Consider the following 20,161-nt stretch of genomic DNA (forward strand, 5'->3'; position numbering starts at 1 on the left):
CATTCCTGCAAGACAAGGGCTCCTCCAACTAGCAAAATTTGCCTCAAAGACTCCCTGTCAGTCATTCTGAAACTTTCTAAGAATTTCACTGCAGTCTATGACTCCCCCTTCCTTCCTTCCCTCTGTCTTCACAGGAGTCAGACCTTCAGCCTCCTGGTTCTCCTGGCCTCCTATGGCTTCTTCCACATTTTCCCTCAGCAGAATTTCCCCTAATAAATCTCTAGCACATTTAACCTTGTCTCAGCATTTGCTTCTTGGGGGACCTGGACTAACACAAATTTAACCTCATAAAGTTCTTGTAAGTCTAACATTAAGTTCTCAATCATGGCTGCTATTATTATTATTATTATCTTTATTTTGAGACAGGGTCTCACTCTGTTGCCCTGGATAGAGTGCTGTGGCATCATAGCTCACAGCAACCTCAAACTCTTGGGCTCAAGTGAGCCTCTTACTTCAGCCTCCCGAGTAGCTGGGACTATAGGCGCCTGCCACAATGCCTGGCTAATTTTTCTATTTTTAGTAGAGATGGAGTCTCACTCTTGCTCAGGCTGGTTTCGTGAGCTCAAACAATCCACCTGCCTGGGCCTCCCAGATTGCTAGGATTACAGGCGTGAGCCACCACATCCGGCCTATTTCTAGTAAGCTGGTAACACCTTCCCATTCTATATGTATAGAGTTTATTTTCTGACCTATAAAAGCATAACTTATATTTATCCCTATTCGATTTCCTATTTTAAGATTTGATCTATTATTCAAACCACCATGAAGCCTGACCTAGTTATGCAAATTATTCATTACTCATTGGTGTGCCAACTGGCCCATACCAGTTCATAAGAGCTGATTATTTATTCAGAGATTTTTCAAGACAGTTTTTTTTAATCTGTTGGCTGCTTGATATTGGCCACGGTTAGGGTATTCACACCAAAGAAACAGGCAAATAGTACAAATCAGGGCTTTTAAAATCTTTTCAAAGAGCTGATTAACCAGCACATCACTGATTATTTTTCCCAAATGTATGTCTTCAGCATAGATAAAAGTATTGAATATGTTGAAACAAAGAACAGAGTCCAATAGTTCCATGCTTTGATAGGTTAATGGCTCTTCTCAGCAATGGCTGTAGTATCAGCACATTGCAGAGAGGAATTCCATGGGCCTGATCCTTGGCAATAGGCAGAAGGGCCAGAGAAAGATGGACCTTGAAAACAGAATTTGTATATCCGAAATCAATGTCTTATAGTCAAGCAAGATATTTGTAAGCAGGACTATCAAGAGTACAGACTTCCTCTAGGTTTACTGCCTGCTAATGGGACTAGTGGTAGCCATCCACAATTTTGAGGCCCTTGGATTCCCTAGAGGTACTTCAGAGGCCACAGAGGAAGAGAGGATTATAGCAAAAAGGAGGGAGCCCAGGTCCCCCATCCCCGAGCCAACCAAAACTATTCCTCTCTTATCATTTTAAATTTAGGTTCCACTTAAGAGTTCTTTGTAAAAAGAACTCTATTATTTTTCTTTTCTTTTTTTTTCTTTTAAAGCCACTACCAGGTGGTGCTCGTAGCTCAGTGGGTGGGGCACCAGCCACAAACACTGAGGCTGGGGTTCAAGCCCAGGCCTGCTAAACAACAATGACACTTGCAACAACAACAACAAAAAATAGCCGGGCATTGTGGCAGATGCCTGTAGTCCCAGCTACTTGGGAAGCTGAGGCAAGAGAATCGCTTAAGCCCAAGAGTCTGAGGTTGCTGTGAGCTATGATGCCACGACACTCTACTGAGGGTGACATGGTGAGACTCTGTCTTAAAAAAATATATAAATAAAATAAAAAGCCACTACCATAGATTATCTAGGCTACTAAATCATATCATATTCCTAAATTTTTGAAATGAAGAGACAGTTAAATATTCTGAGGAAAATTACCTTGAGAGAGGTATTTCTTACCTGAATTCTTCTCTGTAGGTTCAAACACTGACATTGTGTCATCACTGAGAAAATATGAAATAACAAACAGCCTGTCCACATCAGCACATTTGTCCGTGATTAGTTTTGCAAAAAACCGGAGTACGTTGCTTATGCTGCCATAGCTAAATGGAATAGAAATGAGAGTTATGGAATTATACATGTAACCATCTATACATTATATATGTTTTTTAAAAAGGCTACAAAAGCTGTGCTATGATTTCAATGTTGTAGCATAAACTCTAAAAAGAGTTCCCACCATCTTCTTATTTAGGTTCTAAATCTAAATGCAGAGAAATTTTCCCAGCATATTAAAATATTTCTGATTGTTGTTTTTTTTAGAAACAAGGTCTCACTCCTGCTCAGGCTGGTCTCAAACTACTGACCTCAAGTGATCCTCCTGCCTCGGCCTCCCAGTGAGCCATTGCACTTGGTCAAAAATATCTCTGATTCTAGGCAGCGCCTGTGGCTCAAAGGAGTAGGGCACCAGCCCTATATGCCGGAAGTGGCAGGTTCAAACCCAGCCCTGGCCAAAAACTGAAAAAAAAAAAAAAAAAAAACCTCTGATTCTTTGTATGTTCTGATGAACACATTGGGAAAATGGACCCAAAACAAGTATCATACACACACTGTTCAAACCAGCCACATTAACCAGCTGTTCTCTAGTGTCAAGGTTGGTTGGCAATTGGTCAACAATCACAATAATTAAGTCAGAAAGAAATGCAAACACCTAGCCTCGTCACCTGAGAAATCCAGAAGGTGTGTTTTGCCTGTGCCTGGAACTAACTCCCAGGTTCACGACCCACTGGTTTATGCCCATTGTTTCTGTCTTCCAGCCCACATCCTCCCCTGCCTGACTCATTCCTCCAGCTCAGCTCCCTAGCATCCCCCAACTTCCTTCAAGAGAGAAATTATCTTTTCCCTTTCAAATGATATAATAAATATCATAGATTTGCCTTTTGAAAATGGCGCTTATCACCCATATTGTAAGTAGCCATTACAAGTCTGTTTTCTGAGAACAAGGAAAAAAGCCCATTGTCTAACAAAACAGTTTTTATCTTATGAATACTCAATAAATGTTTGTAGGAAGTTGTTATAAGATTTGTATAGGTTGGAATTTGCACTTAAAATTCTAGGCATACATAGAACAGTCTAGAAGGCTGAACATAAGATCAAAGTCTAGAATGCAAAGTTCCCAAAGTTGATTGGTCACTCAAGAAATTAACAAACTGTTTTTGGTCAGTCATGAGTTCATTCGTGTTTTCATGCCCAACATTGTTAACCCTTATTTGCACTTGCATTAGCTATTGCAATTTTTAAAACACAGAATAATGTAAAAGATTGTAAAAGCTTTCTTGATTGTATCACCATAATAATAGTCGGTGACATGGGATAGGTTCTATGTAAAATTGCCAGTCAACAATGTGTTTAATTTATGACCCGTTAGCAGAAGTATGTCTATGGATATTAGCTAGTGAAAGGTAGACTTTATAACAAACAATAAACCATTGGCAAGATCTTTGATCATCAAAAGCATTACCCCAAGAAAACACACAGGAAAATAAGCCATGTCCTTTGTCACTTTCCTGTCACAACTCTAAGCAGAGAGGTTCTCCCTTGCAGACTTTCCTATGTTGGAATTTAATATTCTGTTATGTTCCCAGTGATAAAAAAAAAAACAAAGTATTTCTGATTTGCAAAGGCAGAAAGTACTCTTTTCCACCCTTTACTCGGATTGTCCAAGAAGCAGGGCAGGCTTAAGGCCCTGTGAGAGGAAGAGCAACAGTTTGGAAGGCTCATCCCAGAACAGCCCAAGAAAAACAGCCAGATCACTTTAAAACTGTTTTCTTAGTCCCTAGTTCGCAAGCTTCACATGGACCCCATATAGTGCTGGGTACAGCTATCCTTGTCAGTCATTTTCTTTTGTATATTATTGGATTTATAAGTAACAATAGTTTTGATAGTGCCCTCTCTCATTAAAGACCCATAACCTTTCAGATGTCTGAATTAGCATTGAAACAACTGAGTGAGATATAACCTCAGGGCAAATGAATACTCATGTAAATTTAACTTCTGAAAACTTTCATAAATTTCAAAGTATATATAATAAGTGTGGGTTTTTCACATATTCAATATGCCTTTTTTCACGTAATCCTAGTGTTCTGGATATCTCCTCAATCAGGAATATAATCTAGTCAATGCAATTTTTAGACCAGTGGTTTACAAAGTTTACTGTGTATATTGTCATCTGGGGAGCTTGTTAAATACACAGAAACCAGAGTCCCACCCCAAGAGATGTAAATTCAGTAGTTAGCCTGCATCTCCAGAAACCTGCATTATTAATAAGCACCCCAGGAGATTCTGATAAGGTGGTCCTCAGGGCACACTTAACGTATTCCAAGTGTCTTCAGATATTTCCTTGCCTAATTATGAAACTTCTCAAAACACTCTTTTTAATCATGATACTCTCCCCTCCCAGCTGACCACCTACTTACACCTCCTGTACCAGACATAATGTTCCACCCAATTTAGCACTATATTGATTTGTACTCTCTGCTGTTGTTTTTCTCAAAATATGTTCCCATTGTCCCCAAACAAATTATAAATCTCTAGGTCCAGAAGCCATGCCTTAACTTCTTTCTACACACAACTCAAGAGTTATCTACAATCATGTCTTGAATTCTTCTCCCATTTTCTCTTAAATCCACGTCCATTAGGTTTGCTCTACCTAAGTGGCTCTTGTAGAGGTCAACAGTAATTTCCACAATGCCAATTCTGTACTTTGTTGTCCACACCTAACTTGACCAATCGTCAGCAATTGGCACAAATGATCACTCCTTCTGCAATATACTTGTTTCACTTGGCTTTCAGGATCTTACATTCTCTTGGTTTTGCCCCTACCTCCTTGTTTTCTCCTTTTTAGTCTCCTTCGCTGTTTCCTCCTCTTTCTCTTACTCTCTTAATTTGGGGTGTTCCAGAGTTTACTCCTTGGTCATGTTTTTCTCTATGCAGGTTCACTTCCTTGGTGATCTCACCCAGTCGCAAGTCTTTCATATGGTTTGGCATAAAGGCTTTAAATACCATCTACATGCTGATGACATCGAAATTTATATATCTGTCTCAGATCTCTTTTCTGAACCCCATCCTCACACATATATCCAACTGCCTACTCAGTATCTCCATTTGACATCTAATAGACATATCAAACTTAACTTATCCTAAAACTGAACTTCTGCTCTTGGCCCAAATCTATTACATCTACAGTCTTACCCATCTCAGTGGATGACAAGTCAAATGTTCAGTTGTTCAAGCCAAATGTTGAGAGCTTCTCAGCTCCTCACTTCTTTCACATCTCATAGACAATCTGTCCAGAAATCCTACTGCCCCTGCCCTCAAAGTATTTCCAGAACTCACTATTTAATTTCATCACTTCCACTGCGTTCACCTAGATCTGAATCACCATAACTTTTCTCTTGCACTACTGCTCTAGCTTCTTAACTGGTCTTACTTTCCACCAGTGCCAGTCTATAGCCCACTTTGAACACTGCACCAGAATGATTCTTTAATATGTAAATCAGCTCAAGTCACTTCTGTGGATCATATCTCTCAATGGCCCTTTATCACCAAGTCAAAAGCAACTTTATAGACTGGCTACATATAGTGGTTCATGCCTGTAATTCCAGAATTTTGGGAGGAAGGGGGCCAAGTTTGGAAGATCACTTGAGGTCAGGAGTTTGAGAACAGCCTACACAACATAGAGAGACTCTTTCTCTTAAAACAAAAATTTAGAAATTAGCCAGGCATGGTGGTGTATATGTGTATTCCTAGCTGGAGCTAGGACAATTACTTGAGCCCAGAGGTTGGAGGTTGCAGAGAGCTATGATTGCACCATTGCACTCCAGCATGGGTTTCAAAGCAAGACCCTGTCTCTAAAAAGGAAAAAGAAAAATCTTCCTTATAATGTTCTACAAGGCCCTAAGTGATCTGATCTCCCATTCCCTCTCTCATCTCATCTCTGTATGCTCTGCCTTTTACTCATCTACTCTATCCATGTCAGCCTCCTGGATTGCTCCTGCACATCCAAGCATGCTTCTTGCTTAGGACCTTTGTACTGACTATTCCTTCTGCCTAGAGCACATTTCCTCTCCTCAGTAAGGTCCACCCAAACTACACTATTTCAAATTGTGACTGGGGGTTTTCCTCTGCACCACACTCCTAGTTCTCCCTTATTCTTTCCATAGCAACTTAATACCTTCTTTATTTTTTCCATGGCACCTAACACCTGCTATATGCTACAGAATTACTTATGTATTATCTTTATTGTTCATTACCTACCTCCTACAACCAGAATGTAAGTTCTGTGAGGGCAGCACCTTGTATCTATTTTGTTCAGTGATGTATCCCAAGCACCTAGATCAGTGCTTGGCCCACAGCAGGAACTTAGGAAACATTCATTTACTAAGAAAATGAATGGCTCACTCAGGGCTCTATACTGACTTCAAACCTCAAAAATAGTTGGAGCTATAGAGTTTTGTGGTTGGAAGACATACAAAGGCTTATTTTTATTGATGGGGAAAATTTTTAATAAGGAAAAAATGACTAATGGGGACAGCAGATGGAAAACATCTGAAATAAGTCAGAGATTAAGATTAAATCATGAATTTTTGGATGCTATATGGTTATGAATAGCACAAGTCTGGGATGATAACCTTCCCGGTGTGAAGTCGTCTGTCACTTCTATCCAGCACTAGGAACTGGATGAGTGAATGTTTATTCTATCACTTATTTGTCCATTCCTGCTTTTATTGGACAAAATACATATTGATCCCCAAATATGTTGCCAGTACTGTTCTCACTCTCAGGGAAGCAATAAAACCAGTCTCTGCCTTTAAGGAGCTTTTGGGGGAGTCCACAAATTACACAAATGAGTAATTACCATGCACTGTGACACGTACAGGTTCAGTGGCAAAAATTTAGAAGTCAGATTTGCCTGGGTTCAAATTCCAGTTCAACTAAAAATCAGTTGTGTGAGCTCAGGCAAGTTGTAGAGCTTCTTTGAACCTCAGTTTCCTAATATTAAGAATAGGTGCAATAATATTACCTACTTTCCAAGGTTATTTTGAGAATTAAATGAGATCAAATGCTGCATGGTAGTTAGTAAACAGCTACCACTAATTGTTTATTATTATTAGTAATATTATTATTACTGGTATAATCAGCAGAGTATTGTGGGCACACAGAGAATGGAGTAACTAATTTAGCCTGCTGCAGAAAAAAAGATACTCTGGTTCATACACGTCAAACTAGATAATTTTCCCAGCAGGCCATCATAGTACTGTTTACCCCAACAAACAAGAAAATCTTTATCTCTATCAAAAACCTCATATGCTTTAATTTGAAACTAGTTCCTTCAACAACTCACAGTAGAAAAACATTAACTATGTAACAGCTATAGCACCCAATACATTTTAAATAGCAATATATATAAGTAGTATATACTATGTACAATCTCATGTCTCAATTACAGTTAATTTATATTAAGAAATTGTTCATTGTATGCTTGTGAAAGAATCTTCTTCAGATTCTGAGTTTTAAAACCTTGGGTTATTCAAACTCATGTGTAAGTCTCCAGCTGAATGCCAGTTACTATGGAAACATGGTTACTATGGAGGAGCTTGAGGGGAGTATATTCCTGGCATAGAACAAGCAGTGGACAAAAAGAATGAAATTAGAGACATTTGTGCCTATAGCCACATCCTCTAGCCACAGCAGCATGACAAGGACCTAGAATGCTGTCTACAGTCAGTGTTCTGTGGACAGGTTTACACAGTGTAGACAGAAAGAGAGACTAAGTCCAACTACCCACAAAGAACTGTTTTCCCCTGAGTTCCAGAAGCAACACCCTGGATAATATTTCCTCTTGCTTACTTGTAAGAAAAATTCCGTCACCTTTTATAATAGGGACATTCTTCCTGACCACCTCCTTTGGGTGGATGCTCTTAAAAACAGCAGTTAGTTAAAAGTGTCCATTAAAAGTCCTACCCTGCAACCTCACAGTAAACAGTGTCCTCGATAAGGAAGGATGAAGTATAAATGTCCCTCTTATATAATCAAAAATTAGTGGTTCTCAAACACTGGTGCATCCTGCAGAGGGCTTCAGAAGACAGAGTGCTGGGACCTAGCTCCAGAGTTTCTGTCTCAGTGCTTCTGGGGGAGGCACAAGAATTAGCATTTCTAACAAATACAGGACACACCAAGGAGTAGCATCAATTCTAAAACTTGAAAAGAAAATACTAAAGTGCTTAAAAGCAGATTATTTCTTGAAAGATGAAAGACATCATATCATGCAAAGGCAGACTTTCAGCTATTCTGTACAATTCTTACAAAGAGATTTTCACCATTTTTATAGAAGCAGCACAACTATAATTCTCTCTTCAGATGCTCTACAATGACACGTGACTCCACTCAAATTTATCAAATTCAAGATACCATCTTTTCCTTCTCCTCCTAGTCTTACTCCATGTTCCTTTTATCATTTTTCTCTACAGAATCATATTACCCATTCTGTATGCCCCTCACACAGGGGTGAAATTTTTAGCCTGCATCCTATTCAAGCACCTGCAGCATTGCTCCACCACTCTTTCCCCAACTTCTTTCTCCAGGGCCTGCTTTTCCTGCGGAAGCAAAAAGTAGCCATGGGCACTGACTGCATTCTATATGCATGATTCAGGGGTTGAGTTTTCCTCATGTGTATTAGGAATACTTTAAAAAAAACATTGTTTAAAATTATATTCAGCCATGTGAGAAATCTATGGTTACTGTACTCAACCTCCCAAGTGAAAACAACAACATTAATCATCAACTAACATTCTGAAAAACATTGATAAATCATTGAACTCTCCAGAGCAGAGGTTGATAAACCATAGTAGGTAGGCCAAATGCAGCTGGCCACCTGTTCTTGTATGGCCTTTGAGCTATGAATAGTTTTTTCATTTTTAAATGATTGGAAAAAACTTAAAGGAAGAATAACATTTTGTGATATGTAAAAATTATATGAAATTCAAATGCCAGTGTACATAAAAAATGTTTTATTGGAACACAGTCACACGTTTGTTTATGTTCTGTGTATGGCTGCTTTCAAGCTACAATGACAGATCTGAGTGGTTGTGACAGTTACCATATGGCCCACAAAGTCAAAAATAATTACCATCTGACCCCTTAATAAAAAACTTACTGACTCCTACTCTAAATCATTTCCTAGGGTCCATCTTCAGGAGACAGATAGACAGATAGGCAGATATGGAAAAATGATATAGCTAGGGTATAATATAACTTTAGGGGCCTCCAGATAACATATTAATATAAGTATTCGAGTAAGAACCTTTAATACTTGCATTAACCAACTTCATTAAAAAACTATAATAATGTCTCCCGGGACTTGAAGTTAGATGAGTTGCATGACATCTGTTTTATCATGAGAACAATGTTATAAACCCCAAATTCATTTGGGATATATTGGCCTAAAATCATGGTTCCCTCAAGCACCTGTCTTTTTCCATGAACTTCTTGAAGTTCTTCCTAGGCGGTGTGGGTATGAGGCCTATGCAGGAACGGAGAGAATCCTCTTCAGAACCAAAGCCAGTATAAGGTGGAAATTTCCTTTCTACTTTTGGAGGAGAAGGAGCCTTGCATGGAATTGAAGTAAAATTCTCTATAACAAAACAAAGGCAAACAAAATATCAATATTTTTTTTGCCCTGATTATGACTGTTTTGAAAGGTTTGTTATGTTTCCAAGATGAACATGGATATCTTTGTAGACTATTTTAAACTCTTTCAAACAAAACACAGCAAAATCCTGTGGGGGTAGGTTTCAATCATGTTTACAAAAACCACAGAACTCACTTAATATCGCCACTGGTTCAAACGGAAAAAAAAAAGAATCTATGTCAAATAAGTAAACATTTATCTTTTGTCATCCCATCTCTATTTTTGAATATTTTTTGCTCTTCTGTATTTTTCCAGTAATATGAAATTCAAACATGAAACTTTATGCCAGCCATTCCATATTTTGACCTGTAATTTAGCCTTTTCCTATCTCAGTCAACACTCACTAATAAAATGCTTTTCCAAACAGAACTGACCCCTGACTATTACCTTCACCCTTCCCCATCTGCCATCTCCTCCTACAGCACCCACATTTTGAGTTCTTTTCCTTGCAGCCAACTCAACTCCAAGTCATGGCACTTCACTATCTAGTTCAAAAACAAACATAAAAACAGAATTGCCTTCTCACCAGCCACTGCTGCAGGTTGCTCTTGTTATTGCCCAAGAAAAAATGGCAATCATTTTCAAAAGCAATGAAGCAAACTAAACTAAAAAAAAAATTAAAACTTTTCAGAGTAGCTAACTGTCTGCTCTCTCAAAGGGAGTGCTAAGTGGTAAATGCTGTTGATTTTATTTATTTACTTATTATCTGTTAGGAAGGCGAGGTGGTGAGAGAGCTGGAGACATATTAGTAATAACATAGGATCTTTAGGTACTCATTTGCAAAGCCATGGAATCTCTGAGAAGCAACTGTGGTCTCCAGAGCAAACAATATATTGACCTGATCTACCCAAGTCACTGTTGCCCCCAGCACAAATGGCAAAGAAGATATCAGGATCAATCTTTCCTAAAGCAAAACAAAACCCCCCCAAAACCCCCACAGAATCCATCTTCTACTTCTTCTCCAAGCTTGAGCATACCATAGGTGTTTTCCCTTTGTGATGAAAGGAGTTCCACATAAGCAAAGATAACCTTTTTTTCTTTTTAAATCATAGCTGTGTACATTAATGCAATCATGGGGTACAATGTGCTGGTTTTATATGCAATTTGAAATATTTTCATCGAACTGGAAGATAACCTTTTCTATTGTCAACTGTCTAACAGAAGGAAGAGTACAAATTTTAATGTATACCTCCATAAGAGAAAATGCATATCAATTTTTCATCCAAGACAATCTAACTCTTAACATTATGGTGATTTCTTTCTCCTTTTTTTGGATGTCATTTCTAACACTGATTTGACAACATTTTCAGTTTTCACATTTCCTTAGACTTCCTAGCAGCCTTTGTGTGAAATTTCCCCAAGTATAATTCCCCCCCAAATATTGTTCCATCCTAAGAGAAACTGTTCATGGCAGTTGACAAAGAGAACATCATCAAATATTTCTCACTGGCTCAGAGAAAGAGGACAGCCAGTATGCTAGTACAGAAGTGACTTGTGAGCCTCTCCTATTATTGTTTTTGTGGTGATTAAAGAAAAGTGCTGGGAATAAAGAGGAAAGTTCAAATCTTATAATTAAGCAGAATTGCAGTCGACTGTCTCATTGCCAACTACTGTACCAAACACACCATTATTTGTTACCTCCATTTCAGGGAAAGCAACAAAGCCATGGCAGGAGAGTTCTATGTGATTATAAGAAACTTGGGTTAGGAGCAGTTTCTTCTAACAGGGGACATATACATACAACTCTACATACCAATCTAAGGTCTAACCAAAAGATGGCACTTATTAAATATCAAAGTAATTAAGAATGCCACACCTCCTCCCCAAATTATAGGTTTTTATTTATTTATTTATTTATTTTTATTAAATCATAGCTGTATACATTAGTATGATCATGGGGCACCATACACTTGGTTTTATAACATCTCGTTGTTATCTCAACCTCATGCTTTTTGCAATAGATTTAAGTAACAAAAGAACCAATTTAGAGCCTTCTCCTGCACCCACAGTGCCATCTAGTGTATAAAAGCTGAGAATTGCTCCCCTCAGTCTCATGACTTTTGTTAACACTGCATACATACATCTTGGAAACCCTGGCTCAAGATCCAACTTTAAATCACATTTCTCTGGGGAATTCGCATACATTCACAAAGCTTTGGACTTGCACCTGGATGACAAGTTTCTTGACTTTGGCTTTCTATCATCCCAACGTCCTGCATGTTTCATGTGTTCACAAATATTTGTTGAATAAATTTTAAAAGATACATTTTTGTACAAAGCATCTTCCCAAACATCTTCTTAAACTGGCTTTTTGCAACATATTGAGACATATAGGTATTTCAAATGGTCAGTTTGCTCTAATTCCAAGTGACTTGTAAAAACACATATATTAAATTCCTATACATGATTCACTAGATTCCAACTAATTGACAGAGAGATGATGTATCTTACAAAGGAATCCTTTTTTTTCTCTTTTTTTTTTTTAATTGTTGGGGATTCATTGAGGGTACAACAAGCCAGGTTACACTGATTGCAATTCTTAGGTAAAGTCCCTCTTGCAATCATGTCTTGCCCCCATAAAGTGAGACACACACCAAGGCCCCACCCCCTCCCTCCTTCCCTCTTTCTGTTCCCCCCCCATAACCATAATTGTCATTAATTGTCCTCATATCAAAATTGAGTACATAGGATTCATGCTTCTCCATTCTTGTGATGCTTTACTAAGAATAATGTCTTCCACGTCCATCCACGTTAATACAAAGGTTGAAAAGTCTCCATTTTTTTTAATGGCTGAATAGCATTCCATGGTATACATATACCATAGCTTGTTAATCCATTCCTGGGTCGGTGGGCATTTAGGCTGTTTCCACATTTTGGCGATTATAAATTGAGCTGCAATAAACAGTCTAGTAAAAGTATCCTTATGATAAAAGGATTTTTTTCCTTCTGGGTAGATGCCCAGTAATGGGATTGCAGGATCAAATGGGAGGTCTAGCTTGAGTGCTTTGAGGTTTCTCCATACTTCCTTGCAGAAAGGTTGTACTAGTTTGCAGTCCCACCAGCAGTGTAAAAGTGTTCCCTTCTCTCCACATCCACGCCAGCATCTGCAGTTTTGAGATTTTGTAATGTGGGCCATTCTCACTGGGGTTAGATGATATCTCAGGGTTGTTTTGATTTGCATTTCTCTAATATATAGAGATGATGAACATTTTTTCATGTGTTTGTTAGCCATTCGTCTGTCATCTTTAGAGAAAGTTCTATTCATGTCTCTTGCCCATTGATATATGGGATTGTTGGCTTTTTTCATGTGGATTAATTTGAGTTCTCTATAGATCCTAGTTATCAAGCTTTTGTCTGATTGAAAATATGCAAATATCCTTTCCCATTGTGTAGGTTGTCTTTTTGCTTTAGTTATTGTCTCCTTAGCTGTACAGAAGCTTTTCAGTTTAATGAAGTCCCATTTGTTTATTTTTGTTGTTGTTGCAATTGCCATGGCAGTCTTCTTCATGAAGTCTTTCCCCAGGCCAATATCTTCCAGTGTTTTTCCTATGCTTTCTTGGAGGATTTTTATTGTTTCATGCCTTAAATTTAAGTCCTTTATCCATCTTGAATCAATATTTGTGAGTGGGGAAAGGTGTGGGTCCAGTTTCAGTCTTTTACATGTAGACAACCAGTTCTCCCAACACCATTTGTTGAATAGGGAGTCTTTCCCCCAAGGTATGTTCTTGTTTGGTTTATCAAAGATTAGGTGGTTGTAAAATGTTAGTTTCATTTCTTGGTTTTCAATTCGATTCCAAGGGTCTATGTCTCTGTTTTTGTGCCAGTACCATGCTGTCTTGAGCACTATGGCTTTGTAGTACAGATTAAAATCTGGTATGCTAATGCCCCCAGCTTTATTTTTGTTACAGAGAACTGCCTTAGCTATATGGGTTTTTTTCTGGTTCCATACAAAACTCAGAATCATTTTTTCCAAATCTTGAAAGTACGATGTTGGTATTTTCATAGGAATGGCATTGAATAGGTAGATTGCTTTGGGAAGTATAGACATTTTAACAATGTTGATTCTTCCCATCCATGAGCATGGTATGTGCTTCCATTTGTTAATATCCTCTGCTATTTCCTTTCTGAGAATTTCATAGTTTTCTTTATAGAGGTCCTTCACATCCTTCGTTAGGTACACTCCTAGGTATTTCATTTTCTTTGAAACTATGGTGAAGGGAGTTGTGTCCTTAATTAGCTTCTCATCTTGACTGTTACTGGTGTACACAAAGGCTACTGACTTGTGGACATTGATTTTATATCCTGAAACATTACTGTATTTTTTGATGACTTCTAGGAGTCTTGTTCTTGAGTCTTTGGGGTTCTCTAAGTATAAGATCATGTCATCAGCAAAGAGGGAGAGTTTGACCTCCTCTGCTCCCATTTGGATTCCCTTTATTTCCTTGTCTTGCCTAATTGTATTGGCTAGAACTTCCAGCACTACGTTGAATAGTAAAGGTGACAGAGGACAACCTTGTATGGTTCCAGTTCTAAGAGGAAAAGCTTTCAGTTTTACTCCATTCAGTAAAATATTGGCTGTGGGTTTGTCATAGATAGCTTCAATCAGTTTTAGAAATGTGCCATCTATGCCTATACTCTTCAGCGTTCCAATTAGAAAAGGATGCTGGATTTTATCAAATGCTTTTTCTGCATCTATTGAGAGGATCATGTGATCTTTATTTTTGCCTCTGTTAATATGGTGGATAATGTTTATAGACTTGTGTATGTTAAACCAGCCTTGCATCCCTGGGATGAAGCCTACTTGATCATGATGAATGACTTTTTTGATGATAAGCTGTAATCTGTTGGCTAGGATTTTGTTCAGAATTTTCGCATCTATATTCATGAGTGAGATTGGTCTGAAATTCTCCTTTTTGTTTGGGTCTTTTCCTGGTTTTGGTATCAGGGTGATGTTTGCTTCATAGAATTGTTGGGGAAAATTCCTTCTTCCTCAATTTTTTGGAATAATTTCTGCAGTACAGGAATAAGCTCTTCCTTGAAGGTTTGATAGAATTCTGGAGTGAAGCCATCTGGACCAGGACATTTTTTGGTTGGAAGCTTTTTTATTGTTTCTTTGATCTCAGTGCTTGAAATTGGTCTGTTCAGGAGCTCTATTTCTTCCTGGCTGAGTCTAGGGAGAGGGTGTGATTCCAAATATTGATCCATTTCTTTCACATTGTCAAATTTCTGGGCATATAGTTTCTGGTAGTATTCAGAGATGATCTCTTGTATCTCTGTGGGATCAGTTGTTATTTCCCCTTTATCATTTCTGATTGAGGTTACTAGAGATTTTACTTTTCTATTCCTCGTTAGTCTGGCCAATGGTTTATCTATTTTATTTATTTTTTCAAAAAACCAACTCCTTGTGTCATTAATTTTATGAATGATTCTTTTGTTTTCAATTTCATTGATCTCTGATTTGATTTTGGATATTTCTTTTCTTCTACTGCGTTTAGGCTTAGATTGTTCTTCTTTTTCCAATTCCATAAGATCTCTTGTGAGATTGTTGATGTGCTCTCTTTCTGTTTTTCGAATGTAGGCATCTAAAGCGATGAATTTTCCTCTCAAAACTGCTTTTGCAGTATCACACAGGTTTTGGTAGCTTGTGTCTTCATTGTTTTTATGCTCAAGGAAGTTAATGATTTCCTGTTTTATTTCTTCCTTCACCCATCTGTTATTCAACAGAAGATTGTTTAATTTCCATGCCTTTGGGTGGGGTCGAGCATTTTTTTTAGAGTTGAGTTCCACCTTAGTGCCTTATGGTCTGAGAAGATAGAAGGTAAAATTTCAATTCTTTTGATTCTGTTGATATTTGTTTTGTGTCCCAGGATATGATCAGTTTTGGAGAATGTTCCATGGGGTGATGAGAAGAATGTATATTCTTTATCTTTGGGATGGAGTGTTCTATATGCATCTATCAAGCACAGTTGTTCTAGGGTCTCATTTAAATCTCTTATATCCTTGTTTAATTTCTGTTTAGAGGATCTGTCCAGCTCTGTAAGGGGAGTGTTAAGGTCCCCTGTTATTATGGTATTATCAGATATCATATTGCTCAGACTGAGTAAGGTCTGTTTCAAGAATCTGGGAGCATTTAAATTGGGTGCATAAATATTTAGAATTGAAATATCTTCTTGTTGTATTTTTCCCTTGACCAATATAAAGTGACCATCTTTGTCTTTTTTGACTTTAGTTGCTTTAAATCCACATGTATCTGAAAATAAGATTGCAACTCCTCTTTTCTTCTGAATTCCATTTGCCTGAAAAATTGTCTTCCAACCCTTGACTCGGAGCTTTAATTTGTCTTTTGAAGCCAGGTGTGTTTCTTGCAGACAGCAAATGGATGGCTTGTGTTTTTTAATCCAGTCAGCCAATCTATGTCTCTTTAGTGGGGAATTCAAGCCATTAACATTTATTGAGATAATTGATAAGTGTGGTAGTATTCTATTCGTCTTATTTGGTGAGAGTCCATTGCTTAGTTTTATCTTTTGCATCAGTGTGGAGGTTAGGTTCTGTCCTTTGATTTCTGAGTTCTTACTTTGCTGCTGATCCATTGTGGTGGTCAGTGTGCAGAACAGGTTGAAGTATTTCCTGTAGAGCTGGTCTCGTTGTGGCGAATTTCCTCAATGTTTGTATATCCGTAAATGATTTGATTTCTCCGTCAATTTTGAAGCTTAGCTTAGCAGGGTACAGAATTCTGGGCTGGAAACTGTTCTGTTTAAGTAGATTAAAGGTAGATGACCATTGTCTTCTTGCTTGGAAAGTTTCATTAGAGTAGTCTGCGGTCACTCTGAGGGATTTGCCCCTGTAGGTCAACTGGCGCTTACTCCTGGCAGCTTGCAGAATCTTTTCTTTTGTCTTGACTTTGGACAGGTTCATCACAATGTGTCTTGGAGAAGCTCAGTTAGAGTTGAGGAGACCTGGGGTCCGATAGCCCTCTGAAAGCAGTGTGTCAGAATCTTTGGTGATATTTGGGAAATTTTCTTTTATAATATTCTCTAGTATGGCTTCCATTCCTCTGGGGCATTCTTCTTCCCCTTCTGGAATTCCTATAACTCGTATGTTGGAACGCTTCATAAAGTCCCATAATTCTGACATTGAACGTTCTGCTTTCTCTCTCTTCTTTTCTGCCTCTTTTACTATCTGAGTTATCTCAAAAACTTTGTCTTTTACCTCTGAAATTCTTTCTTCTGCATGGTCTAACCTGTTGCTGATACTTTCCATTGCATCTTTAAGTTCCCTAATTGACTGTTTCATTTCCTTCAGCTCTGCTATATCCTTTTTATATTCTTCATATTGTTCATCTCTTATTTGATTCTGTTTTTGAATTTCCTTTTGGTTATTTTCCACTTTATTCGCAGTTTCCTTCATTGTTTCCATCATTTCTTTCATTGTTTTCAACATGTGTATTCTAAACTCCCTTTCTGTCATTCCTAACATTTCTTTATAGGTGGAATCCTCTGCAGTAGCTACCTCATGGTCCCTTCGCGGGGTTGTTCTGGACTGGTTCTTCATGTTGCCTGGAGTTTTCTGCTGATTCTTCCTCATGAGTGATTTCTTTTATCTGTTTCCTTGCCCTAATTTTCCTTTCACTTCCTCTTGCTCTTTAAGTTCTCGTGCCTGTGGACTAAGGGTTACAGGACCAGAAGGTTGAGAAGGTTGAAGAGCAAAAAAGGGATAAAAGAAAGGAGGACCGTGTGATAAGAAAAAAAAAAGAAAATTAGAGAAAGGAGAGGGGGTGGGTAAAAGGAATATTGACAAAAAGAAGAGAGGCACAGAAAGAGGGAGACAGAGCAATATAGGTGTACAGTAGGGTACTTTGATACAACCTTAAAAAAAAACCACCTTCTGCGGGTGCCCAGTTAGGTGGTTCCCTTGAGTTCAGCAGCTCTTTGCTAACCTGATCAGACACAGTACCCCACCTCCACCAAGCAGAGAGGAAAGACAAAAATGCTATAAATCAAACTAAAACAAGCAAACAGAAAACTTTACAGGATAAAATTTGGTGGAAAACCAAATAATAGCGGTAGAAACACTAACAAAAATGAAGTTCTAATTATTGAAATAGGCAGCAATGGGAAATTATAATTAAACTAGAAAAATTGAGAAAGAAAAAGGATCTGTATGGAAAAGGTTGAACTTAAAAAACAAAACGACAATCAACAACATCAAAATAAACAAAAAAAACAACCAAACCAAAAAAAAAAAAAAACACAACCAAAAACAAAGCAGTATGTATATGTTATTGAATATTGTCTGGGCAACACATGGTCTTCTGGGGTATGAGATGTTAATCACAGTTATGATATGACTGGAGGCTGCTAGTTTCTCAAACCCCAGCAGGTAGACACCCTAAATCTCTCTTCAGCCCACTTAAAAGGCACTTTGAACTTGTTCACTTGCTGAGCAGAAGCTTTCCCAGGGAAGTGCTTGTCGCTGGAATCACTGCTGAAGTGGCTATCCACTTACCTTGTGTGCCAAAACTGGTCTCCCTGTGCCCCCGAGGGTTAGGGCTGCAAGGCAGCTCGGACCCCGCCCTTAGGCTACTTGGTCACTGGGTTACCGGCTCTCACCCAATTCTAGCTCTGTGACCCTGAGGGCGGAGCTTGCCGGGGCCGATCGCTCACAATGGCTGCCTGTGACCCAGAGCCAAACACTCTTAGCTCCGTCTGGCTCAGCGGCTCAGACTGGGGCCCTAGACAAAGGCCAAAGTTCTCCGCACTCCCGCTCAGGCTCTCCCCAAGGCAGTTCAACTGAGTGCCAAGTCTAAAGACACCAAAACAGTTCACAGGTAAGGCCTTTCTGGTTTGCAGTCTCGCTGCTACTGAACTTACAGTTGCGGGAGGGTTTAGACGGATTGAACACACGCGACCACTTGCCGGTTTTCTACTGTTTTAGTTCTCCTCTTGGGGTCCAGAAGTCTCTTGCTGACTCCCTGTATCCTCTCAGGGGTGATGATAGGCAGATCCCACCAGCCAGAGATGCCTGGAGTCCTATCTCCCCAGACTCACGGTGCCCAGATGCAAGGAAGCTGTTACTCAGCTGCCATCTTGCTCCGCCCCTCAGGAATCTTAATGCTCCCTCAAAGTGATTTTCTAATCACTATCTCCGTTGGAAGCACTACTTGGAAAAGCCCTCAATTACCTCTAAGTTTATCTCTTCTTTTCTAGAAGGAAGCCTAGAGATGGATCCAGGAGGCCTGAAGCTTATATAATTTCAACTAAAGCTCTTCAAAACAAAGAATAGCAAACTACCAAGACAAAATTATGTCAGGGCCTTTGCCTGAGACCCCTGCAAAGGAAAGAACCCTAAAGATTAAGTTTCATTAGCTTCAAGGCAAATCCACTTCTGCTTGAACTCAATACCTTGGCCAAATGATTTCTTTGAAACCGAAATTAGTGAATCACATAATGATAGAGCTATAAAATCTTTAGGAATCCTCTAATCTTCAACCACATTTACTTGATAGGTATAAAAACCGAAAGTGTTAGGTCTATCAAAGCCATGGGTGAAACCAGAACCCAATTCTATCGTGTTGCTGCAACCTGGGGTGGCCAGTCTGCTCAAATAATCATTAAATTCTCATCTTGGACATCCTGCTGCTTCCAGCACCAAAAGTTCAGAAATGGCCAGAAATGACTCCACAGAATTAAAAGTGCTTTAAGATATTTGTTCAACCTTAACCTAAGTACAGCCTAGTAAGTGTCCAAAGGTAATGGGAATGAATGGTCCCATTCATTCCCATGCCAAAGTTACTACTTTGGCAATCCAGCTACCAGAAATCAATGATAAGAAAGTTCTATAAACGAGAAATACTAACCCAAGGAAGAAATTTCTAGGTAAGTACAGTTTGCATTAAAATCTCTGTCCCATTAGTGAAAGAAACACCTGCTGGAGGCCCTGAAGCCTTTTCCAACCCTCATACTAAAAGAAAGACCTGCCGACCTCCATCTGTCAGTTCATGTTCAGTCACATAAAATAATGAGGGAATGACATGCTACAGCCTGTTCGGCAAGCCAGGGGCCAGCAGGATGGCAAAGCTTCCTGATGGAGGGGTCACATTGCACTGTTACATGGAAGAAATCTATGGAATCACCTTCTCCTTAGAATCCTTAAAAGAATCTCATCTTTTTTTTTTTTTTTTTTTTTTTTGTAGAGACAGAGTCTCACTGTACCACCCTCGGGTAGAGTGCCGTGGCATCACACGGCTCACAGCAACCTCTAACTCCTGGGCTTCCGCGATTCTCTTGCCTCAGCCTCCCTAGTAGCTGGGACTACAGGCGCCCGCCACAACGCCCGGCTATTTTTTTTTGTTGTTGCAGTTTGACCGGGGCTGGGTTTGAACCTGCCACCCTCGGCATGTGGGGCCGGCGCCCTACTCGCTGAGCCACAGGCGCCGCCCAA

At 39.0% G+C, this 20,161-nt stretch overlaps 1 protein-coding gene across 1 annotated transcript in view; it reads right to left on the bottom strand.

Annotated features, from left to right (window-relative positions):
• EFHC2 (EF-hand domain containing 2) overlaps nucleotides 1-20,161 on the bottom strand; it is a 268,766-nt gene that overhangs the window by 127,558 nt on the left and 121,047 nt on the right. The window contains exons 8-9 of the mRNA XM_053579880.1: nucleotides 9,499-9,664; nucleotides 1,936-2,078 (exon numbers count right to left, since the gene is read on the bottom strand). Coding sequence (XP_053435855.1) covers nucleotides 1,936-2,078; nucleotides 9,499-9,664 — 309 coding nt within the window. The remainder of the gene's footprint in view (nucleotides 1-1,935; nucleotides 2,079-9,498; nucleotides 9,665-20,161) is intronic.

Source organism: Nycticebus coucang, chromosome X, assembly GCF_027406575.1.
Source record: "Nycticebus coucang isolate mNycCou1 chromosome X, mNycCou1.pri, whole genome shotgun sequence".
NCBI lineage: Eukaryota > Metazoa > Chordata > Mammalia > Primates > Lorisidae > Nycticebus > Nycticebus coucang.